General features: G+C 36.6%; 1 protein-coding gene across 1 annotated transcript in view; it reads left to right on the forward strand.

The window, feature by feature from the left end:
* Positions 1–23,213, forward strand: part of tbcd (tubulin folding cofactor D) — a 171,594-nt gene that overhangs the window by 110,187 nt on the left and 38,194 nt on the right. The window contains exons 18-29 of the mRNA XM_062970687.1: positions 4,954–5,039; positions 8,555–8,635; positions 11,311–11,384; positions 12,285–12,402; positions 14,036–14,096; positions 14,690–14,712; positions 15,395–15,426; positions 16,518–16,580; positions 17,091–17,167; positions 18,178–18,259; positions 20,502–20,620; positions 22,686–22,777. Of these exons, the coding sequence (XP_062826757.1) occupies positions 4,954–5,039; positions 8,555–8,635; positions 11,311–11,384; positions 12,285–12,402; positions 14,036–14,096; positions 14,690–14,712; positions 15,395–15,426; positions 16,518–16,580; positions 17,091–17,167; positions 18,178–18,259; positions 20,502–20,620; positions 22,686–22,777 (908 nt within the window). The remainder of the gene's footprint in view (positions 1–4,953; positions 5,040–8,554; positions 8,636–11,310; positions 11,385–12,284; positions 12,403–14,035; positions 14,097–14,689; positions 14,713–15,394; positions 15,427–16,517; positions 16,581–17,090; positions 17,168–18,177; positions 18,260–20,501; positions 20,621–22,685; positions 22,778–23,213) is intronic.

Here is a 23,213-nt window from a genome sequence, read left to right on the forward strand (position 1 = left end):
GTTAATGTCTTGTAATATTCGTTTCCCTGGGATTGTGCCACCCATTTGAAAGCCAAAGCACTTCTGAGTATTCCTTACCTGGGAAAGCCCTCTGAAATTCACCATATGTCAACAGGCAATTTGAAGGCACATACATACACATGATCTTTCTAAGGGCCATGGTACTTGACAGTCACATACACTGTTAGGTCACATGCTTATAATTTTAAGTGCTGATAGCCTTGGTGAATGCCAGAAGGGTCATGGGCTTGGGAGGAGATCTCCCTTGGCTGTGCCCTGGGAGCTAATATGACCTTTTCTTGCTGTGCAAATAAGCAGCTTTGAAGCAGTTCTTCATGGTAGCCTCCAGCTGGGAATGGGGATGGTTCAGTTTTGCCTACCATTAGCTCACTCCTGAATTACGGTACTTTAGTAAGTGAAAATTATAAGTATAGAGTTGAACTGGTTGTTTAATGTTATTTGTAATGTAGCCCTAATTCCCACACTTAACATCTCTGTATAAAGAAGTGGAAATCTTTGTAAATTGCTTTTTATTTAGCTGCTGTATGTAGTCTGCGTGCGTGCATGAGATATAAGTGTGGAGACATTTGCAAGGGAATAGGCATATCCTTTTTGCTCAAAACAAAATAAAAAGCTGATATTCCAAAAGTTCAGTGTGGCATATTTCTCAGAAATATGTTTACAAATAGAAGGGTACTTTCTCAATTGACATTTTCATTAAACTGTCCAATTATTTCCAAAGTAATATCAATAAATTGAGAGCTGGTGTGATATACAGTGTTCCCTCACCACTACGCGGTTCACTTTTTGCAGATTCACTGTTTCGTGGTTTTTCAGTAAACTCTAAAAGACTATTATAAATCATAAAAAATTACAATTTACAGCCTAAGGAAGGGAGGAAGGAGAAGCCAAAGGGAGAGAAAAGGAGCCCAAGCAGCAACAGGCGGAGAAGGAGGCGATTTATCAACACACGATTGGTTGATAAAAATTTAAAATAGTGTATAACTACTAAAGTAATGTTTAAATATTAAAATAAATATATCATCCCTACTTTGCGGATTTTCACTTATTGTGGGTGGTCCTGGAACCTAACCTCAGCAATAATTGAGGGAACACTGTGGTGGTTTGAGCATTGGACTACTACTCTGGAGTCCATAGTTTAAAACCAAACGAGATGATTTCGGATAAATCGCATCCTCTCGGTCACAGAGGAATCAAAAGACAATGCTTTCTGAACAGTCTTCTCAAGAAAACCACATGATAACTTCCCTTAGGGTCACCACAACTCAGAAACAATTTGAAAGCATTCAGCAAGAAGTCAATTGTTTTCTTCCATATCGAATGTCACTGTGGAATTTTATACTGGGTGACAGTAAAGGAACTATTCATGTTTGGATAAAAGGCATAATAGCTGAATACTAGAAGATGTCACAGCTAAGACATCTGCAAAAGAAATGCAAATGGGGTGAAGTAAAATGTATAATTCATTGTTTAAAATTTCTTCAGATGTCATTGTTGGTACAAGACCTAGCACTTGTTCATGTTTACTGAATTCAGTCCGTGCTGCCTTAGGGTTTTCCCAACTTTTGCATTTAATATCAATTCTGATTCCCACAGGCTCTGAAACTAAAACCACTCCCTTAAACGTCTCTGCACCCTGAGGTGGCTTTTACCACACCCTCAATTGACTCTTTCTTACTAAGGTGGTAAAGTACCTGGTTCAGTTGGCGAACAGGCTAGTGCTGATTATGATGCTGCATTGTGGGAGGCAGTCGCTTAAAAGCTCAGTATTACCTGGTCCTTAGTTTTACCAATGCAACCTTGGTTTAGTTCTTTTTCACAGGGGTCCAACCCTAAAGTGAGCAAACCTGGCGTTTTCAGCATCTGCTATTTGTCATTTGCTGTAACAGTGAATTTTACCATTTGTAGTCTGACGCAAAAAAACGCTTCTCTAAAGAACTCTGAGAACAGGAATTTGTTTTGTGTAACACAAATGAATATGAAGGTGCATAGACATTAAAGTACAAGTGGTTACCCCACATGTTCTTCATTTCAGGAATATTATTGAGGGAATAGTCATGTGCTGGTATGAAGTCTGAAATCTTGGCTGATCTATTGTGACTTCTCCAGAGGTCCAGAAGTAGAGTCAAGTCTACCTCCTTGCACTGCCAAACAGATTCCAGATAATTTATTGTGAGTTACATTATAAAAGCTTGATACATAATCAGCACTAGCCGGTGGAATTTTCCTTCTAGCCTCTCATCTTGCTTAAATGCTGATGCTTAGTGTTTAAGTCAGACTTTACACATAGCTTGATCTCTAATTATAAATTATTATCAACAAATAAAATGTTGTCCTGCTTCTTCAAAGGATTGCTCATAATTGGAAAGGGATGATGAAGGGAATCTTTTGAATCACTGTAGGGAGGATAGGCTGTGGTGTGTCCCAAATAGAAGCCTGGCAGATGTGTAGGATGTTCTTACCCCAGAGATTTTAGTAATCCCAAATGTCTCATTATCTGGAAAACACCCTGCTCTGATTCCATCCTATTTTGAGTGGGTAGTGCACTCTGCTCCCAAACTTGCAACTTTGTCTTAAACTGGTCTTAAGTATTGAAAAAACATGTTTTATGTCCAAATAAATATTTTCAAAATTACGTAAATTTGAAGATTGTACTACTTTTTATGCATATGTCTATTGAGAAAGTACCCTTCTATTTGTAAACATGTTGGTGTATGTTTGAAAACTAAGTGTGGTCTGTATTAGGTTGCTCAATTGCTTTATATTGTACTGTGTTTGATTGTGTTAGGTTAGGAAGAGAAGGGGAAAGACAAAGTATCTTGGGGAAATGCCTGTTTTAGTACCCAGAAGGCCAGCCATGATGTTTTGAACAAGTTTGGTGCAATGCTAAGTGGAAAGGCAGGATGAAAAGAGTTAGAAATGAATGGAAAAGAATGTTGGGGAAATGAGATATTTGGTTGAATAGGAATTCACTACCCAAAGTAATTGTAGGCGTGTAGCTCTGAATTTAAGGAGCGGTGAATTTCACAAATCATAAACCTACTCCCAAAGACACTGTGTGGGCAGTTTTTGATACTGTAAGAAACAACTTTGCTACAGTAACACAACCTGTAAGAAGCAGCAATACTAGTGATCCACCTTCTTCCATTAGGAGGAGTGTTAAGTATTCTTTGCAGCCTAAGAGAATGGTTTATAATTATAATAGGTGTGCCTGATCCATTTTTTAATTTCCTAATTTGTTTTATAATGTGATGCAACAAGAAACTTTTTCTGACCAAATGGTTGCAGCAGGCAGTTTAAGAGAACCAATGGTATTTGAAGCCTGATTTTCAACCACTTTGCCAGGGTAAGGGCAGGACATAATGCTGCAAATTACCGCATTTAAAGTAGATATTGTGGCCATTTTAGAAGAAGACAACACTTTTGCCTGTTCAGTAACCCCCCCTCCCCCCGCTTGCACATAGTGAAAATCTGAGATCATATTCAAACTATTTCATGAAAAAAATCCCATCTTGTATCCCAAAGGCCTGTGATTTATATTTTTGGCAATTTAGGATGAAATCAGTTTGGGCACTGGCATCTGCTCTAAAGCATCTTTAGTGAAGGCAGATTAAAATAATGTGGCTTTTCTGCAGTGTACTTCTCTGTGTTTTAGCTGCTGTTCACTTTGATGCAATTCATTGAGCCCATTTATTTATGCACTGCAGTAGATATTTCAGCAAATGTACATCAGTCCTGTCTTTGCCTTGATGTGAATAAAGAATACCAGAGTACCATAAACCTCATAACAAGCATTTCTAATGGCATGACTAAAAATAATGCTATATCATTGTGAACTTTTACAACTCCATATTAATAGGAGTGAGCAAAGAATAATCAAAAGTAGTAATGAAATGCATGAAACCTGTGCAAAGGCCAGTAACTGTCTCAGCATCATAGTATTTTGATAACTAATTTCAGCTTGCCTGACATATTGCCTTTCAGGAAACATTTAATATTCCATAATATGATACTACTACAATACCAGATCAGCTGATCAGAATACTAACTATCTGGCCTATATATCAACAATTAGGAGTGACATGCTGAATTTCCAAGTATGAAAGGTGTGTTGGGAGATTGAGAGTTGAAAACCAGATGCTTAATCCTGAACATAGAATGATTGCTATGAGGAAGAAGCTGAGTTATATTTGTGAAATGCTGGATATTTTCTGAACCAACTAACTTGTAAAGTTTCACTCTTGTCTAATTTAAAATCCATCAAAATGTTACGGAGAAGGGGAAGAGATTGACGGTTGCACATACATGATTGGGATTCCATATCTGAGAATTACTTGTCCATAATTAGGGAATAACTATGACTGGAAAAAATAGCTCTTGTGCTAGGAGACCTTCTCTTCTGTGGTCCTCTTTTTCTTTTACCAGTGCGCATCAGGTTAAATTGGTAGTGAGAAGCAACATACAAAATGCCGGTACTGGTCTGCAGTGAGTAGTAGTTTGTAAAAAGCTGAAGTGTGAGTAAAATGTGGCTCTTTGCACTTTAGTTTTTATCATAGTTTTCAGTGGGGGAAACGTAACCATGTATTGCATGATATGGCTGCACAGACATGTATATTTCTGGCTTTGGCTTCTCTGTGTGTGTGTGCGTGCTTTGTTTATGTGTGTATGTGTGTGTGAGAGAGGGGGGGGAGAAAGAAAGAAAGAAAGAAAGAAAGAAAGAAAGAAAGAAAGAAAGAAAGAAAGAAAGAAAGAAAGAGAGCTTTGTGTAGGAATTCAGGAAATAATTTCGATATTTATTTTATTTATTTGTCCCATTTATGCCCCGCCTTTCTCACCCGAAGAGGACTCAAAAGATAAAGCATTACCCAAGGGGAGGAAGAACTTTTCATTTCATTACTGTGAAATCATATATTTTTCTTCTTCTTTTGATAGGGTACATTTCCACATGGAATTGACATTTTGACTGCAGCTGATTATTTTGCTGTTCGTAACAGAGCTAATTGTTTCCTTAATATCAGGTAAGAGATAATCATTTGAATTTTTAATATGTAAATAATTTTATTTTTTAACATGCCTTCAGGTTTCTGCTTTCATGTTTCTGCTAATGGCCAGATGGGTAATGTCAAAGAATATGAACGGTTTGGTTATTTTCTGGTAAAGTGAGTGAATGGTGAAGTGAACTTTTGCTTACAGTTTTTCCAAACAAAAGAACAACTAGATATTCCATATCCCTTTTATAGTTCTTCACAATGAACTTGATTTAGGACAGAAGCCTTATGTTAAAGGAGATCTGCCTGCATTGAAAAGTCAGTGTGATAGAATTTGGGAGGCTGCTGATTGTACAGGTCAAACTCATGCTTCTGAATATTTAAAATGCAGTCAGACCTCTACATTTGCCAGTTAAACTTCGTGGATTTGATTATTTGTAAATGTAGCTAATTTATTCTCTTTAAGAGTCCCTTAGCCTTCCAGGGCAACCCTGTCATCCAGCTCTACTGGAAAATTACCATAGAGTCAAACTGGCGGATCTAGAGATTCATAGAGAGAACACTGTTGGAGGTTGACCATAGCATCAACCTTGAGGACTTAGATTCCTAAATAGATATTCTCTCAAGTAAAAAAAAAGTGGATTTTACATTTTTATTTGTGGTTTTCTCACTTTAATGGCAGTTTTGTGCCACACTTCCTGCAAATGTGGAGGAGGGCTTACTATATGCCACATGTAGTGATCTAACACATGTGAAGGAGATAGAGAGGGAGAGCTTTAATACAGCCCTTTTCTGAATGTCCTAATTTACCACACACAAAGAAGCGAGTTTCTTTGGAAGAACCAGAAATGTGCTCCCTGCATTCAGCCTGAAGGAATGGAGTCCAAAATATCTTTATCCTGTTAACTCAATCTATGTAATGTATAGGTCACTACGAAGCTTAAGTACATCTTAAGCATGAAGGACAGACTTGGCTTTCATGCAGTAATGTGGACTAATGTCCTCACCGAATACACGGAATAGATATTGGTTCACGATTTGCAGGTTTTTGAATAGAGGAACAGGTCTGGTATCTGTGATGTAAGCAGATCTCCCTTTGTTTTTCCTACTGAGTTCCTGAATTATCTTATTTTTAATTGTCCCTTTCATCCTTAAGCTGCTCAGCCCACGCTCTTCCAATCCACTCACCCGCCCTTTACTTCTCGCTTTCCTTTGTGCATGCTTTCCTCCTACACTCAACCAGTTTCCCAATTCCCTTTTGTGTAGCGAAACAAAAACAAAGGAACACAATGAGTCAGGAAAGGATTTATTTGTTACTTTTCCAACTCTTCAAGATGGCAAAAAGTTATTGTTAATTTGGATCTATGTTGAGATACAGAGGTTTTCATTGAGAAAGTTGGTAATTAGGGCTTTGTGGTAAAGGATTATTAGTTGATGCTTTCAGAGGGTTTACACTTCTGCTTGACAAGACATCATTTATCTTGCTTTTGTGATCTTTATGTGTTTAGCCACACAAATTCTTTTCCCAACAAGTAGTATTGCCATGATACTTGTGGCTAGTCTGGATGATACCAGTTTATTTTAGAGAGATTTTCATACTCAGTCAAAAAAACTGTTTAGGTTTCTTCCCATCTTTAAATATACATGTTATATAGTTCAATTTTCATTGTACAACAAATGGAATATTTCAGTTTATTCTTTCCATTGAGATTTGCCTCACTGTATTTCAACATGTTAAAAAGTGAAAATAAAGCTGGATTATTGGTTAGTACTGCACGTTTTAGTTATGAGCAGGGTCTGTAACTTTAGGTTTAAAAACAGTTTTGTTAATTTTTTTAGAATTGTGATACGTGTTAATACTAATAAACTATTTTAATTCACTGAACCATCCATACTCACTCAGTAACTTGGGATATTAACTTTTAGAACTAGCCATTAGGTTGGAGACAGTAGGAAGAAAGGAAGGCCACATTGAAAGTAGGTAACCGTGGCCTGAAAAGGGTGTTGATACCAAGATGACTTAGAGATCTATCATTCATTGTCACCATAAGTTAAAGTCAAGTTGATGGCAGTTAACAGAAACAAATGAGATTTACAAGGAACCAGCATGAAGATTATCACTGATAATTCCTAGGTGTACTTCTTGTTAATCTCATCTTTGAAAATGCTCTGTTTGTTCTCTCCTCAACTTGGCACATTTTTCCAGATGGACTACAGCCAGCAGTACAATTATGTCTCTAGGATGCTTGGAGTCCACATATTGTTGGGAAAGGCTGTCCTAAAGCAGGAGATCTCATTTCACAGTCTGTTCAGTTACATTTCATGGTGATCTGCACCTTCTCTTCTTTCTAATATCCTTTGTACACTCAGGCTCCAGTTCGTTGTTTGAAGTTAATAACAGGTGATGTAGAAGATACGTTTAGGAATGATACTTTTTTCCACTGGAAGAAACAGTCATTACAATTACAGAAGTATGTGTCTGACTGCAAAGTTCAATCAGTCAATGAAGTGTTAACAATTCTCAATCGGTGTTTTGAGTGTGTCTGAGCATATGCATATTTTTCTGCTCAACTGAAATGGCTAAGAAGTTTATCTCACAAGGTAGACAAATCACAATTACAGCAGGACAACCACATCTTTGTGAGATAAATCTGTCAATGACCTCCTTTTATGGAAGAAATGCCTCTGAAAGGTCTTCTACCTTGGTGAGAAAGGAGTGAGATTGTTCATGTTCATGGGCCTCATCATACTCGAGTACTTTAAATGTTGTGACTGCCTCCTGCAGAATTCTGGGGGTTGTAGTTTAGGGAGGGGCCTTTAAACAGCTCATCCAGAAAAGCCCTGGGCCTCCCTAAAGTACAAACCGCAGAATTCTGCAGGTGGCAGTCACAGCATTTAAAGTAGATTAAAATGGATAAATGCTCAAGTGTGATTGAGGCCCCAAGGCAAAATACTGTTGTCCTGCTGTAATTGTGATTTGTCTGCCTCCTAAAGCCATTTTGTTTCCCCACATTGAGTCATGGCTGGCAGTGGGGTTGGAAAATACATAGTAGAACTGAAGCCCTTGCATATTCAGCCCATCACATCTCTAATTTAAATGATCAAGTATTTACCAATCCCACTATTCTCGACATCTATCTTGTATCTAGTATTTTTATGTTTAAATCACTTTATAATGGCCAATGAGGATGGGTTTGTGAGATGAATCTTTTGCTTCAAAACAAATAACTGCGGTGAGGAGATGAGTGGGAAGCAGAATTGAAGTGGGTACAGATAAAATGAGGGATACCAAGAAGAAAAGATTGGGAAAACTGTTAGGATTTTTTTAGTTGATTATGCAAATACCCAGTAATGTTTAATGTACAGGTACATTAATGTACCCTAAGTCACAAACAAGATAGGTTCTGAATTTGTTTGTAGGTCAGAACAGGTATAGTGCAGGAACAGAACTATGTTGCATTGTTTGTAAGAGGTAGTTCAGTTCCTTAAAATATATCAGTGTCTCTTTGTGTTTGTAAATTTGAGTATCTGTTCTGTCTCTTTAGTGTATATATTGCTGGATTTCCTGAGTATACACAGCCGATGATCGATCACTTGGTTCAGATGAAGATTAATCACTGGGATGGGTAAGGTTATTTATGCTGATCTTTGGGAAATCCATACTTTGATCATAGAGTGTAGACGTACTTTGTATTTAGATTTTATGTCATTATATAATTTCACTCGACTACGTGTAGTTTAATTTATTGATGTTAGGTTTAATTTACTGATGTTAGGCTTTAATTTGATGTGAAATTTATGATAGGTTTTAATGTTATTTTCATATGCAGGGTTTCTCTGGGATTTTATGTCAGTATTTGTTTGTTACGGAGGCATTGAATATTTGCCATTGTATGTTGGAATCCATCCTGAGTCCCCTTGGGGAGATTGGGCGAAATACAAATAAAGTTTATTATTATTATTATTATTATTATTATTATTATTATTATTATTATTATTATCTGTGTGAGATCATTAGTGGAGCCATTTTTAATATTCTAAATTTATTTTTACAAATTGCTAGCAATGGTCGATTTGCAGTTATGTCTCACTGAAAACACTGAAAATATCAGCACTGGTGAAAAATAATGACTATTTAGGGATGAATTTGTACTTTTATGCCTTTATTATAATGTTTTGATGAGTGCAATGAATTTATGAGTCTGGTTTAAGACATAATGGAAAAACATGATTATAACTAGTGGCTCACATTCTTCTGTTTCTTCTTCTATACATACGAAAAAATGATCACTCTGAGGTCTAACTTATTTTAAAACCATAATTTGAACAGCAGATATTTACCTAAGTTCACACGTTGTGAGATAATGTGCTTAGAACTTTCTTTTGTTGAGCAAAGAGTGAGGAATGGGAAAGGAGTGTGTAAATGAAGGGCTCTCTCTGACATTCACATAGTAGAAAATAGAGATGTGCGTGAAATTTTTTCCTTCATTTCCTTCATGCTATCATTTTGCTTCAACTGTGCGTCTACACAAAACAAATGATGACATTTTGTAGGAAACGTAAGGCGACACGAAAATGAAAGCTGCACAATTATTGTGCTTGCTTTCGTTTTCCTTTCGTTTCTGTAGGTACTGACAAAGCATAAACTTCACTTCAGTTTCTATACAGCTTTCCCATTACAGCTGTTGTGTACCAATGGGTGTATACACACACACACACACACACACACACACACACACATATATGATAGCTACTCTGGGAATCTAAGATGAGTCTGGGAGAGGAATGCTTCCACATTACATTTGTTGTGTGCCAATGGGTGTTAATTTTATATATATAAAACAATAGCTATTCCGGGAATCTAAGCTGAATCTGGGAGAGGAGTGCTTCCCCATGATAGCTGATGTGTACCAATTGGTTTTATAATATTATTAATAACAATAGTACTCTGGGGACAATCCAAATGTTTTAAAAGTTGGTGGGCTAAAAGGGATCGAAATGCTCTCAGTGTGTGGCGATTTTCACCTCTTTAGCCTAAAAACTGAGGGGGGGGGGATGAGCCTCAGAGGCACAAAAAATTTCATGTATTTCATTAACCAGACAAAAATTCATGTTGTATAGGCGGCCCATTTTTGTTAGAGGGAATCAAATACGGAATTTTTTCATGGAGATTAAGAGCTATACACAATATTTTTTTTTTGGTAACACAAATTGTTGGTGCTTTTGTCATTGAGCATCCAGTAGTATTTTGCTCAGTCTTTAGATGCTCTTTTCCAAAATGATTCATTACTTGTACACCAATTTATGTATTGTTTTAGTATTTAAAGTAAGGTAATCATTGTTTTTTTAAAGCGGGAATGGGACGAGTGTGTCCACAATGCCTTATATGAATCCTGAGGTTGCTTTTGTACCTTTGAATCCTTAGACTCCCTGAACTACTCTTTCTGTTGTGAATTGCCTCTCTTCAAAGCTTATATGAGTGACAATTGATCTTTGAAATAGTTTGTAGTCTCCTTTATACACCTCTAAATAGTTTGTTGTCCTTCCTTTTAATATTTTTAAACCCTGTTTTTCAAAAGTAGAAATGGCCTTGCACTTTTGGTTTTGTTCTTGTTTATTCATAGTCCATGAAATCTGCAGTGAGTTTCAGAGAGATAAGATTGACCCCTGGATATGCTATAGTTTAGCATTGGTTAAGGCATTTTGATGAGAGAAGGCTAGTTCATACAGTAATAAAACAGAATTCCAATATATTTTCATCTGCATGATAACTTTTGCTAAATATTTGGACCCTTGTGACTTCTGAAATAAAAAAAAATAAGTATGAGAATTTATGTATAGAAACTGAAGTGAAGTTTATGCTTCATGAATTGGGCAGAAAAGAGTCAAGTTGGCTTGCGTTTGGTCCCAATATTTCTGCGTTGCTCCATCATATTTTTACTTTTCATGACTCTATTATATGGTTTGTGAACAGGCATATTTCCTTTTAAAGTACTGTTTAAAGGTCAGAAAACTGTGCCAGCTACTGTCAAAAGCTATGTGATCAGCATGAGATTTGAAAACTTCATCTCATATAGGTAGATACGGTGTTAAAACATTGTGCTTCACTCTGGTCTTTTTCTTTCCACTGATCAGTTGCATAAATCCTCTTTGGAAGCCCAGCTCAGTTCACATTCAGTTACTAATTAAACTTCATGTGCTTTTGCACATAGAAAGATAAGTTATGAACTTGTAAAATGAACATTAGCACTTCCTTTTAAATGAATATTAAATAAATATATTTCTTTTCCCAATCTTTCAGAGTTATTCGGGAGCTGTCGGCCCAAGCTCTGCATAATCTCACAACACAGGCCCCTGAATATATGACAAATGAAGGTGAGCATGTGTCCTAAAGCCCCTGGAGCTAATACAATAATAATATAGACTTGGATTTAGTGATTTAAATATAAAAGTAATTTAGGTCTCCCTGGTAAGTATTTTAATTAAGTGTCTGCAGTTCAGAGAGCTCTTTCACAATTTCAGCAAGTACATTTTATAAATGTACAAAGAGGATAGTTTTGAAAAACAGACATCTTGTCTCACTTTCTGTAGCATACTTCAGGTTTGTTGTGTACAACAGGCCAGATTAAAGCATGTATTTGTGCTTTAAATCTGTATTAAAAGTCAAGGTCTCAAAATGTCTGGCCTCGCTCAACAAGATCAGTGACATCCAGAGGAGCACATGCAGCCACATCATTATTAGAAGAAATTTGTAATGCTGCTGGGTGGAGCAAGCAATTAAAGTTGGTGGGACACTATAAATTGAAGAGATAAAGGTCTACTCAAGCAGCATTTGAATGGACTGTATTTCAACCTGTAGCTTCTTAGTGGAGGTTTAGTCTTCCTTTCACTCCCATCAGAAAGTGCATTGGTTCCTCTGCATCATCCTGTGAATGAAAGGTTGTACTTACTGTGAAGGATCTTTCTGGGATGGCTTGGAGTAACACTCTACACCCTCTCTGTGTATATATGCTAAAATGTTGAATTAGGCTGCAAGTTACAATTTTTGAGCATAGGTTCGTTGGATTGGGCTCGGTAATAAAACTGTTGAGGAAGAGATGGAGTCCTAATGGTGGTGTATACATATAGTGCTGTCTATTCAATTTGACATATCAGGATTAACCTTCATGTTAGAACCATATTGGAAGAAGGCTGTTATTTTTCAATGTTATCACATTATCTGGCACAAAAATAATAATTTGACTTCTAATTTGTTTCATATTAAATTCATCCCAGTTTTACCAAAACTGCTATCACTGGCGGTTGGCACAGATCTTCATACTCGTCATGGAGCAATTCTGGCTTGTGCTGAGATTACTCATGCCTTGAGCCAAATAGCAGAAGAAAATAAGAGGTAAAAAGCAAAATTAACTATTTTGACATATTTATTCTATTACTTCTGTAGTAACCAGAAAATGTTAACCTTAAAAAAGTGAAGCTTTGTCATGATCTTTAGTTATCATGGCTGCCTGACTGCTCTTTACTTAGGCAACATCCTATTTACTTCTAACAAAGTGCATTTCTATGTTAGTACTGTTATGTTTAAGTAGCTGATGTGCATTTCCCATCAGAGGCCACTTTTTCCACAACCTTTCCCAGGCCATTTCTCCCACAGTGCCTTACACCTAAGTGCCTGTCAGAGCCAACCATTAAAGAATTAGCATGGTGTCTTGAGTTGGTTTAAACAGCTGATTTTAATGTACTGTATATACTCGAGTATAAGCCGGCCCGAATATAAGCCAAGGCACCTAATTTTACCACAAAAACTGGGAAAACTTATTGACTCGAGTATAAGATGGGGGTGGGAAATGCAGCAGCTACGGGTTAAATTCAAAAATAAAAATAGATATTAATAAAATTGCATTATTTGAGGTATCAGTAGGTTAAATGTTTTTGAATATTTATATGAAACTGTAATTTAAGATAATAAGACTTTAATAAGATAAGACTGTCCAACTCTGAATACCTATATATTCAAGTATAAGCCGACCTGAATAGAAGCCGGCCAGGACCCTCACTCAAGTATAAGCCGAGGGGAGCTTTTTCAACCCTAAAAAAGGGCTGAAAAACTAGGCTTATACTCGAGTATATACAGTAGATATAACTGATTTTAATGTTTGTGTATATTTATAGTTATTTATATCCCAGTATGGAATGCTTGCCATATATATGTTGTGCTCCGCCCAGAATCCCCTTCAGGGTAAAAAGGGTGGAATAGAAATGTTTTAAATAAATAAATAAATAAATAAATAAATAAATAAATAAGGTAGCTCCAGATAGATCAGGCCTTTAGTGGAAATAATGTGGCAGATGGGTACCACCTTCTCTAGTGATGGTGAATGCCTTTGTCTGATGGCTGTGGCCACCCATCACTGCCCATTGTTCTTCCACTTGAACTGAGATATCTTGCATTTGTCTAAAGTTAGTGTACAATAACTGGCATGGTTTTCTTAGTTTCCTAAATGAGACCTCAATACTTTTGCTCTGTTTGAATATATTAAGGACAATTGAGCAAATTATGATCACATTTCTTGAGAAATATTTAATCTTTAAAAATCCAGGTATATTGTCATCCTAAACACTAACAGATGTAGTGGGATGAGGTTTGGTAAGCAAGACATCATTAAATCTTAGTTGGCCTTAAATATAGCAAAAACTAGTGAAAGATACATGCAAAAATCAGCATGATTGGTATTTCCAGTATACCTAAATTTAGTTAATTGTCAAATTGTCTGTTTGCAAAAAATGTTTTAAAATGATATAACATACCTTATTTCTTCAATTCCTAGACTCACATTTTCTAGATAAACATATCCAAAAATGGGGTGCGTCTCAGAATATCTCAGGTGTATCTAATATATTTTTGTTGCTGCTGGTAGTACTGAAATTAGGTTCCATATTATAATTGCTGGTGTCTTTCAATTGAAGAACGATGGTAGTATCTAACAATGCTGTATAGGTATAAAATTATTATTTTATTTTTATAGATCTATTTCATCATATTTAGATGAGAAAATCTTGGAAGGACTTAAACAGATCCATTTGGAGGTTTGTTCAAACTCTATTAGAGACCTTTTTTTTTTTGCAAGTACGTTATTTCAGTAGATAAGCTACTTCTAAAACTGGAATTTGTACAATATTAAGATTTGGGGATGACTAGGAAGAAAAAAAAAATCCAGAAATGTTTATATCATGGGGGGAAATTGGAAATTCTGTTTTAGATAACAATTGCAATTAGTATTTACTTTTAAATTTTCTAATTTTAATATTTTTTCAAACAAATAGGGCTACAAAATTCTGAATTATAAGGAACCTCTCAGATTTTACCAATTTATCAGAGATGAGCAAAAAATATTGGCATTATGCAAGCAAGAAAATGATTTTGTCTTCTGTAGTTTCAAGTAGACATAGAGCACTCATTCCCAGAAAATAGAATGAAGAATAAACAAAGACCAGCCATTTTAACTTACTCTTCTTATATATAATCGTATATAAAAATCTTCCAGTGAGTAATTATTGGGAAAAGGGCTTTACCAAAAAGGGGAAACTCTCCCCCAAATTTTCCAGGCTTCATTTTTTAAAATGGTATTTGTATCTAGGATGAGGATTAAAATAAATCTTGTATCACTTTTCTCTTGCAGCTTTACCGTCGTCAGCTCTATAGGTAAGCAGATTAATGTTGAATACACTCTTTCTGTTTGGAAATTTGTTTGGCAGGAGTAGAATAAGGAGGTCTCTTGAAATAGATAGCCATAAAAGCAATGTATGATAGCCTACAAAATCAAAAGCCAAATTTCCTGCATTCATGTCGGTCATGTTATACTTTGCAAATACAAATATAGCTTGGTTGACATGTGAACAGAGCAAACATACTTCTTGTGATAGGAAGTATTATTGTATTTCTAAGTAGTTGTGGGGAAATCCAGTCTTAAAAATTAGTTTTTGTAATATATGCATGTAATAAATACAAGGATGAAATTGCCAATATTTTGAAGGTACAGGAATAGCCTTTCTGGTGTCACAGAAGTGCTTATGATGCACAAGAAATGCCACAGTAAGAATGTGGTTAAGGGTTGTTTAATATTTGAAGAAAGACACAAAATTGTAATCGAAACTACCATCACTTTAGCTATCTTTGAATTAGATAGATTCATAACATTGGTCCATGAAATAAACAAGACTTTCCTGTGATAGGTTAAGAGTTTGATGCAGAGATTGATTTATTAGACCAGGATTTTTGGTTTGATACATTTGCACTTGTGACTTTTGCCATAGGATGTACATTTTGATTGTTTTTCCTTTGTTATTTTCTTCTTCAATCAATATATATTGCTTTTGTTTAATAGGGGTTTAGGTGGTGAACTAATGAGACGAGCTGGTACGTTATATGGCAATATTTATTTGGTCCTGTTTTAAGAATATGTATTCATTATATAGTGTTCCATGTTACTTTGTACCCTTCTGTGTTCTTGAGTATTGAAATTCTAGTAACAAACACATTTTAGAAAGAGTTTTTGTCTTTATTTTCTTGATTGACCAGGTATGCTGTGAGCTTGTCTTTAATTTCTAGTCAAGGGCATTGTCCATTTTGCCAAATCTCAGTCTCCTCATATTAAGCAAAATATATCTTTCCCAAATAACAATTGAATAAATGCACAGCCAAAATACAAATAGATTCCAGAATAGCAGCTGCAGTAAATCAGAGTCCCCTTACATCTGTGACAAATGGCAGGATTTACCACACAATTCATTTACTAGCATTTTGAACCGTATTTGGATATATTATGGCAGCCCTTTTTACAAAAAATGAGTTCTATGTACTGACTGTATCCCTGACAAATTTCATTTTCTTTTCATACATTCCCTTTTTAATCCATAGCAGAAACAACTTTGAAGGAGTGATATATTTTCTGGTTTGCTTGGCACTGAAGTACAAACTTCCTTGCAGGAACAGGAACTTGTTCCAATCTAACTGGAAGGGAAAAAAGAAAGGACTGTTTTAGAAGCAGGAAATTCTGCGCTGACATTTCAGCCAGGCAGCACAATTTACAGAACTGTCTGAGGCCTTAATTTGTGATTTCTGTGTGCCTCTTAGATAGACTTAGGGCTAAACCCACTTGTTACTTAACTGTTAGCTTCTCATTTTTTCAGGGTTCTGTTCTAGTTGAGATTAACAATTGGATGTAGGCCTTCGTTTGTATTATAAGTAACTTTGGCTAAGTAGCCATGCATAGTGCAAAAAATTAATATATTATGCTGGAAAATTTCATGTTTATGCTAAATATGTTGATCAGTGTTATGTAATGAATAGCAGTTTTAGAATGACTGATCATGCTGTGTTTTTTTGAGCTCTAATGGCAAGTGTGAATATAGGTGTGTAAGTCCAAGTTGAATTCAGCATACTATGTTAAAATAGAATAGCCCTATCTGTTGTTTTTTACAAACTATGTTATTTCTTTTGTCCCCTAGTCTGCACCTTGATTGAAAAGTTATCACTTTCAAAAATGCCCTTTAAAGAAGATCCCATAATTGGTATGTCAGGTTTAAATTTTTCTTGCCTGTGTTTTACCATGCAGCTGAACAGCAAAGTGCTGCTGATGTTACAGCGGGTCCTTGATATTTAGGGGTTTGGGGGTAATAGTGTTAAAAGGTTACAACACATCTCTTTGGAAGTGAGGAGTGATGATTGAAATAAAAATAGTATAAAGCAGTGACTTCTGCCAGTGATAAGAGGACCTATCTGTTAGGACATAATTGATGGAAGCATTTTAATATACCTTAGTGGTGAGAAAATAGTGAAATTCAGTAATTTGGTGGTTAACAAATACTGAAAATCAGAAGTTAGTTTGAACCCCCACACACACTTAATCTGACCCCCCCCCCCCTATTTTAAATGATGTTTAGACATGCTTTTAAATTTGGAAATCTAAGTAATTGTTTTATGGACAAGCATTGGAACATATTTATACACTTTAAAAGTTATGAATTAATTGGAACAAAAATGTACATGTTGTTTGTTCTATATACTTTCTTCCTCTCCAGGTGGCTGGCAGTGGCTGATAAATGATAGTTTACAAAGTCTCCATCTCGTTTCAAGCAATGCAAGACAACAAACAAAAGTACTGTTAGTTAATCTCTATTCTTGTGTGTTTTTATTTCTCAGAATAAAGGGAAGGGAAAAATACCTAATAGGAATAGTAGGTGTTGTGGGGTGAGCAGTATCTTTTCCCTTTAGCATTTCTTACCATTGGTTCACCATTCCTGATATCAAAGGTTCATATTTGACTACATTCTTTGGCCCTCAACCATGACTTCTAGCATGACACGGTGATTTCCACCAATGTACAAGTGAGCAGCGACTCTTTTAATTAGGTGGACTCTAATGTTCATATAATGTGGGCAGAACATTTCATAATTCAGAATGTGGTGTTTTGGCATACATTTATAGGGGGATAAAATGTGTATTTGTGAGATAGCAGTATGTTGTCACTTTAGCTGTGAAATAATGCTATATCACAAGAAATTAACTGATAAAACTGAAATGAAATACTAATTGAAAATTTGATTATTCTCATTTTAAAGTTCTGCCAGAATAAAACATATTAAAAGATGTAGGTTTTTAAATCATGAGAATTACATTATGTGTGTGTATGTTCTAAACTGTTCTTTTCAATCTTCCTGGGCATTCCATCTCTGATCTCAGCTGTCCCTGAACCTATAGGGTTCAGGGACAGCTGAGATCGGAGATGGGATGCCCAGGTAGATTGAAAAGAACAGTTTAGAACACACACACACACACACACATAAATACATACAAAGGAAGATTGGAAGATTTGGAATATATATACAAACAGTTGCTTCCTTTGGGCTCTTTTAAAATAATGTAAATGGCCAGTACACATGAATCTTATATCTCTTTGTAGCACATGGGAGCTCCTTTCTCAGGACTAATAGGTTATTTGGTGGTGGCCACCAGTAGTTGTGTGAATGTGTCCTAAGTGCATTGCAGTGAAAGCCTTGGGGGTTATCTGTTGGTTATTTCTACAGCAGAGCTGTTTGTTCCTTTAGGGTTCAACTGGACAAGTAAGATGTTTATGTTTACTATGCTTTGCCTTTGTCTTTGCCTCAGGAATCAGCAGTCTATGCTTTAGCTGCTTTATATGATGAATATTATTGCATTGGAGAGGAAGGTGCAAATCCAGCTCAGCAAGGTAATGATTCACAAGGTTGTTTCTGTCTTCTATAAGGGACAACCTATGATGATCTTCTTAGTTAGCAGAATTCCAGCAAAAGCAAAACTAAACTAAATGAACACTTTGGTGGTTAGCAGCTTTTCTGGACCCAGCCCTGTTATGTAGGCTATTAAGAAGCACTTAATTGATGGTAGCAGCAGTTAATATACATTGCCTCTCCCTTCTGCAGAAATGCCTTGGAGAAATGAAAGAATTCTAATTTGCACATGTATGGGACAAAGTTGTTTTTAATATCCCTAGAATATTACTTATCTCATTGCCATTTGTATTTCTCTTCCTTGGACTCTGTACAGTGGGAAAATGTGACTTCAGTAGCAATGCAGAGGATTTGCTGTAGCAGAAAGGAAACCTCATTATATACAGATTTAATAAATACACAAGAACAGAATAATCAGATGGGAGATGACAGATACACATGCCAGCAAATGTCAGCATTTAGCTGACTTAGTCACGGTCCTTGCAATATTTTATGCGGTATGGCACATATGGAATGATTCTCTTCTTCTTTCTTGCCAATTAGAAAGCAGGGACCAAAGAAGTGAGAGGGATGCTATATAGAAAAGATTGGGTAGAATAGGGCTGTAAAGGGTAACACAGCCTCCCATCCACCTTCCTTTAATTTGGGAGGATTTGCAGTATTTCTTCCTACCAACAGATAAAAAGCTACACCTTGTCAACAAGGCAATAATAAAACACACTTCACTTAAGTGTGCAACTGGGACTTCAGCTACACACTTGATGCTCTGGGACCACAAACTCTGCACCTAGTTTACACCCCCAAGCTGAATTCCTTACATTGGAAAGCTATAATTATGTTTCTCTCTTCTGTTTAATAATCATTTTATGCATGCTTTCCTGCTTCCTCTTGAATCCAGTTTGACTTTTGCTTTTTTCTTAATTCATTGCAGTAGTTTCCTCCCCCACTGAACATTTTTTTCAGCTTTATAACTATTAATTTTGTTAGACTTTGGGGCAAAGGGTGCCTACGATTGTTATAGTCCCATAGCCATTGGCGAGTATTAATGAAAGATAACTTCTTATTGCCTTTCTGCCAATTTCTAATTGTGTGCCATGTGCTAAACATGTTTTTAAAATAGATACTGGTGCAGTTTATTGTTTATACTATTAATATAGCACATATAGGTCAGAATTGGATAGGAATACTTGAGGAATTAGCTCCTTGAAAATGCCAATATGATGTTCTGAATTAATAGATAGATCATATCCATCAGATTTCACAACTCTCTGAGACCCCTTCTACACTGTCATATAATCCATTTCAAAGCAGACAATCTGGATTTTATATGGCAGGGTAGAAGGGGTTTGAAAAATAAGATGCATTTTCTAGCTCCAAAATATATCAACCTATGTTCTAAAATCCACATTTTACCATGAAACACCATGGGCAATGTGTACTTTGAACACAGAAAAAAAGTATGAAATGATTTTTCCATGTTTTTGAAATTTTGATCGAGAATGTGTATTCCTAATAAATATGGAACAGTTGAATGTATGAGTTTGTGTTACCTCAGCTCTCTATGTTATATGCGCTCTGGTGTTCACAAACACCTAAAATATCTGTACTAACTATCATACCAACTAAAATCTGCAAACACTCTTCAGAGGCAGCTCCAAGTTCAGGACAGCCTCCTTGGTTTGGGGTGGGAGGAGTAGAAGAGTTTACTGTCATTCACATATAGATGGCATTGCACTCCAAAACTCTGGATGACCTCTCCCAGCAGTTTCATGTATATGTTGAACAGTATGGGGAACAACATAGAGCCCTGAGGGACCCCACAGTGAACAAGAAGTTGCACCACCTTCTGAGATCATCCCCCCAGGAAGGAACGAAGCACTGAAAAGAACACATCTACTCCCTATCTATTACAAAGTTGTTCCTCCAGTGTCAGGGAATTTATACTCTTTAATTGTTTCAAGCACACTGTGCAATATAATTGTTGCCACTCAGAAAAAAATAGACTAGGGCCATCATGTTTGATTAAATTGTCTTGCTTCATTAACACAATATTGCTCTAGTAAATACTTTGAATAACTAGGAGCAGAATTAGGTACAGTACTTAGAAGTCAGCATTTTCCACTGCCACTGGAAATAATTTATGTTTATATAAGTGTTTTAGAAATCTCCCATCCTTCCTGTCAAGTTCTAATTAACAAAAATATGGCTGTTGTGTTTTTCTAGATCAGCTGGTGAAACAGTACATTTCAGGCCTCCAAAGCCATGAGGAAATGGTTCGGTGTGGCTTTTCTCTAGCCTTGGGTGCTCTTCCTAAGTTTCTTCTAAAAGGCAAATTCCATGAGGTGAGATAAAATGCAGTTGTTATATTGGAAGGTCTACAATGTCATATATATTTGAATGAATGTTTCTGAATTAGAAGTTTCTAGTGAATTGTTCTGTAACAAATACCAGGTGCTGTAGGCTATATTTCAGAGGAAGGAACTGGCAAAACCACATTTTAAGAAAAACCCTATGAAATTTATTGGATTGCCATAAGTCAATAGGTGACTTGAAGGCACATACACATAATTTTGCAATAAAATCTTCTTTTTTATTTGCACAAAACATGTAAGAGTAACAACCTTTAAGGTGTCCGTGGCCATTCACATCTCTGTCAGGATAACTGCAGGCATGTTTGCACATTTCTGCCTTATGGGAAGAAACAAAAAGGAAATAAGCAAACAAGCCATGGACAAATGGGAAACCATTGCTATCTGGTTTGATGGGGAGAGTAGCTTTCCTTTGTAAAGTATTGTTCTCCACCACTCTCTGGAACAGCTAGTTCTGAATTACAGATGGATGCCTGCAGTTACCTTCTAGGGCAAAGGAATCTGAAAAATTATTTCAGTTTTGGATTTCATGTGGATAATTGCATAGTCTCATCTCTCAGCTGAAGGGGAAAAAAACATTTTCAAGAAGCCAAGAATACTATCTGGCTAGCAGATACAGCAAGCCTGGATATTGATGCAACTGTTGTAATAGGCATGCATTGGGGGAGATGGGACAGCTAATTGCAAAGGGACTGGGTTTCTTTTTTTTCTCATAGAAATATTGTCCTTACTGATCAGAATTCTCTTATTAATTTATGCTGGTATAACTCCAGTTATCCCAAGGCACTTAACAACAATTAGACATGACTAAACATTACCAATATATAAAAAGTACATAAAATGTAAGCTATCAAAGAATTAAAACTTGGGCTGTCAGGAATTGTCAGAGTTGAAGTCCAAAACACCTGGAGGGCTGAAGTTTGCCCATGCCAGGTCTGGCTGCTCTTGGAAGAGAGTTCCTGGGCTTGGGAGTAGCCACTGCGAAGACTCACTCTCAAGTTCTCAGCCGTTGTTCTTGTAAGGGTGGTGGGACAGAAAGAAGGATCTCCACAGAAGATACCAAAACTTGGGCTGGTTCGTAAGGAAGAATAAAGGTAAAGGTAAAGGTTTCCCCTGACGTTAAGTCCAGTCATGTCTGACTCTGGGGGTTGGTGCTCATCTTCATTTCTAAGCCAAAGAGCTGGCGTTGTCCGTAGACACTTCCAAGGTCATGTGGCCGGCATGACTGCATGGAGCACCGTTACCTTCCTGCTGGAGCGGTACCTATTGATCTACTCACATTGGCATGTTTTCGAACTGCTAGGTTGGCAGAAGCTGGAGCTAACAGCGGCCACTCACGGGGTTCGAACCTGGGACCTTTCAGTCTGCAAGTTCAGCAGCTCAGTGCTTTAACACACTTCGCCACCGGGGCTCCTTAATGAAGAATACAATCCTTTAAATAACCTGGACCATTACCTTATAGGATTTCACAAGTCATAACTAGCACTCTGAATAGTGTCCAGCCAATCAAACACTTAGACCATGAGAGGTAACCAGTACTTGCTGGTGTAATGCCTTTCCCCACAGATGCTCAGTGACAGCCATACAGCACTTGGGCGCAGCTCTGTCTTCCAGTACCCACTGATTGGCCATTAAGTGTGCTCTGCTTCTATACTGCTCCCATTCTGCAGCTGATGGAAAAAGAACAGCCCTCACCCTATAGGCATCCAGCAAAGGTATGCTTGGAGAGCTTTATACTCCATCAGCATCCAATAGGATCTTAACCAGAGCATATTAGTTGAACAGTACCAAAATGTTTTCATTAGATAACTTCTGTCACACATATAGATGTGAAATGCAGGTTTGAATTGGATGTTTGGCAACAAAATCATATCCTTAGTACAGTATTTGTCTGCAATGTAGGGTGTCTATGTGCCTGTAACACTTCCACTGCTTTGATACTACCAGCAACTATTTTATGTGCCCCCCCCCCCAAACTCCTTCTGATGTACCAAGAAAAATGCTTAATTTAGGGGAATATTTTTTTGTTTTCTTCCAGGTTTTAGAAGGTTTGAAGACAGTCACTTCAATTTCCCCTGAAACTCTGAGCTTTGCTCAATCCAGAAGTGATGGATTAAAAGCTATTTCAAAGTATGCTGTTGCATTTTTTTTACATGTGTTTTTATTTATTTTTCTTCCCTGTAAAATGTAAAAGTAGAGGCTGCTATTAAAAAAGAAAATTGTTCACAATGTCTTTAAGGGTCCCTGGTGCTTTTAAGTTCAGGTATAGATTTATTTTTCTATAAAGTTGATTGCACAGTGAAATAATATTTCTAAATTCTTAGATCTTTATGCGATCGTAATTTCAAAATGGCACTAGTGTTTATTTCTTACTAACACAGTTTGCATAATGTAATTTGTGTAATGATAGACCTTTTAGCAGTATAGCTTGGAGAGTTAGAAATCTATCTCCTAAATTATTGCCTAGGCATAAGCACCTGTGTTTTAGCCAGTTTTCCTCATCCTCTACTTGTGTAATTTTGACTATTTTTAAAGAGTGCACATCTGAAAGGAGTGTATTGCAACT

The sequence above is a fragment of the Anolis carolinensis genome, chromosome 2 (assembly GCF_035594765.1).
Source record: "Anolis carolinensis isolate JA03-04 chromosome 2, rAnoCar3.1.pri, whole genome shotgun sequence".
Taxonomy (NCBI): domain Eukaryota; kingdom Metazoa; phylum Chordata; class Lepidosauria; order Squamata; family Dactyloidae; genus Anolis; species Anolis carolinensis.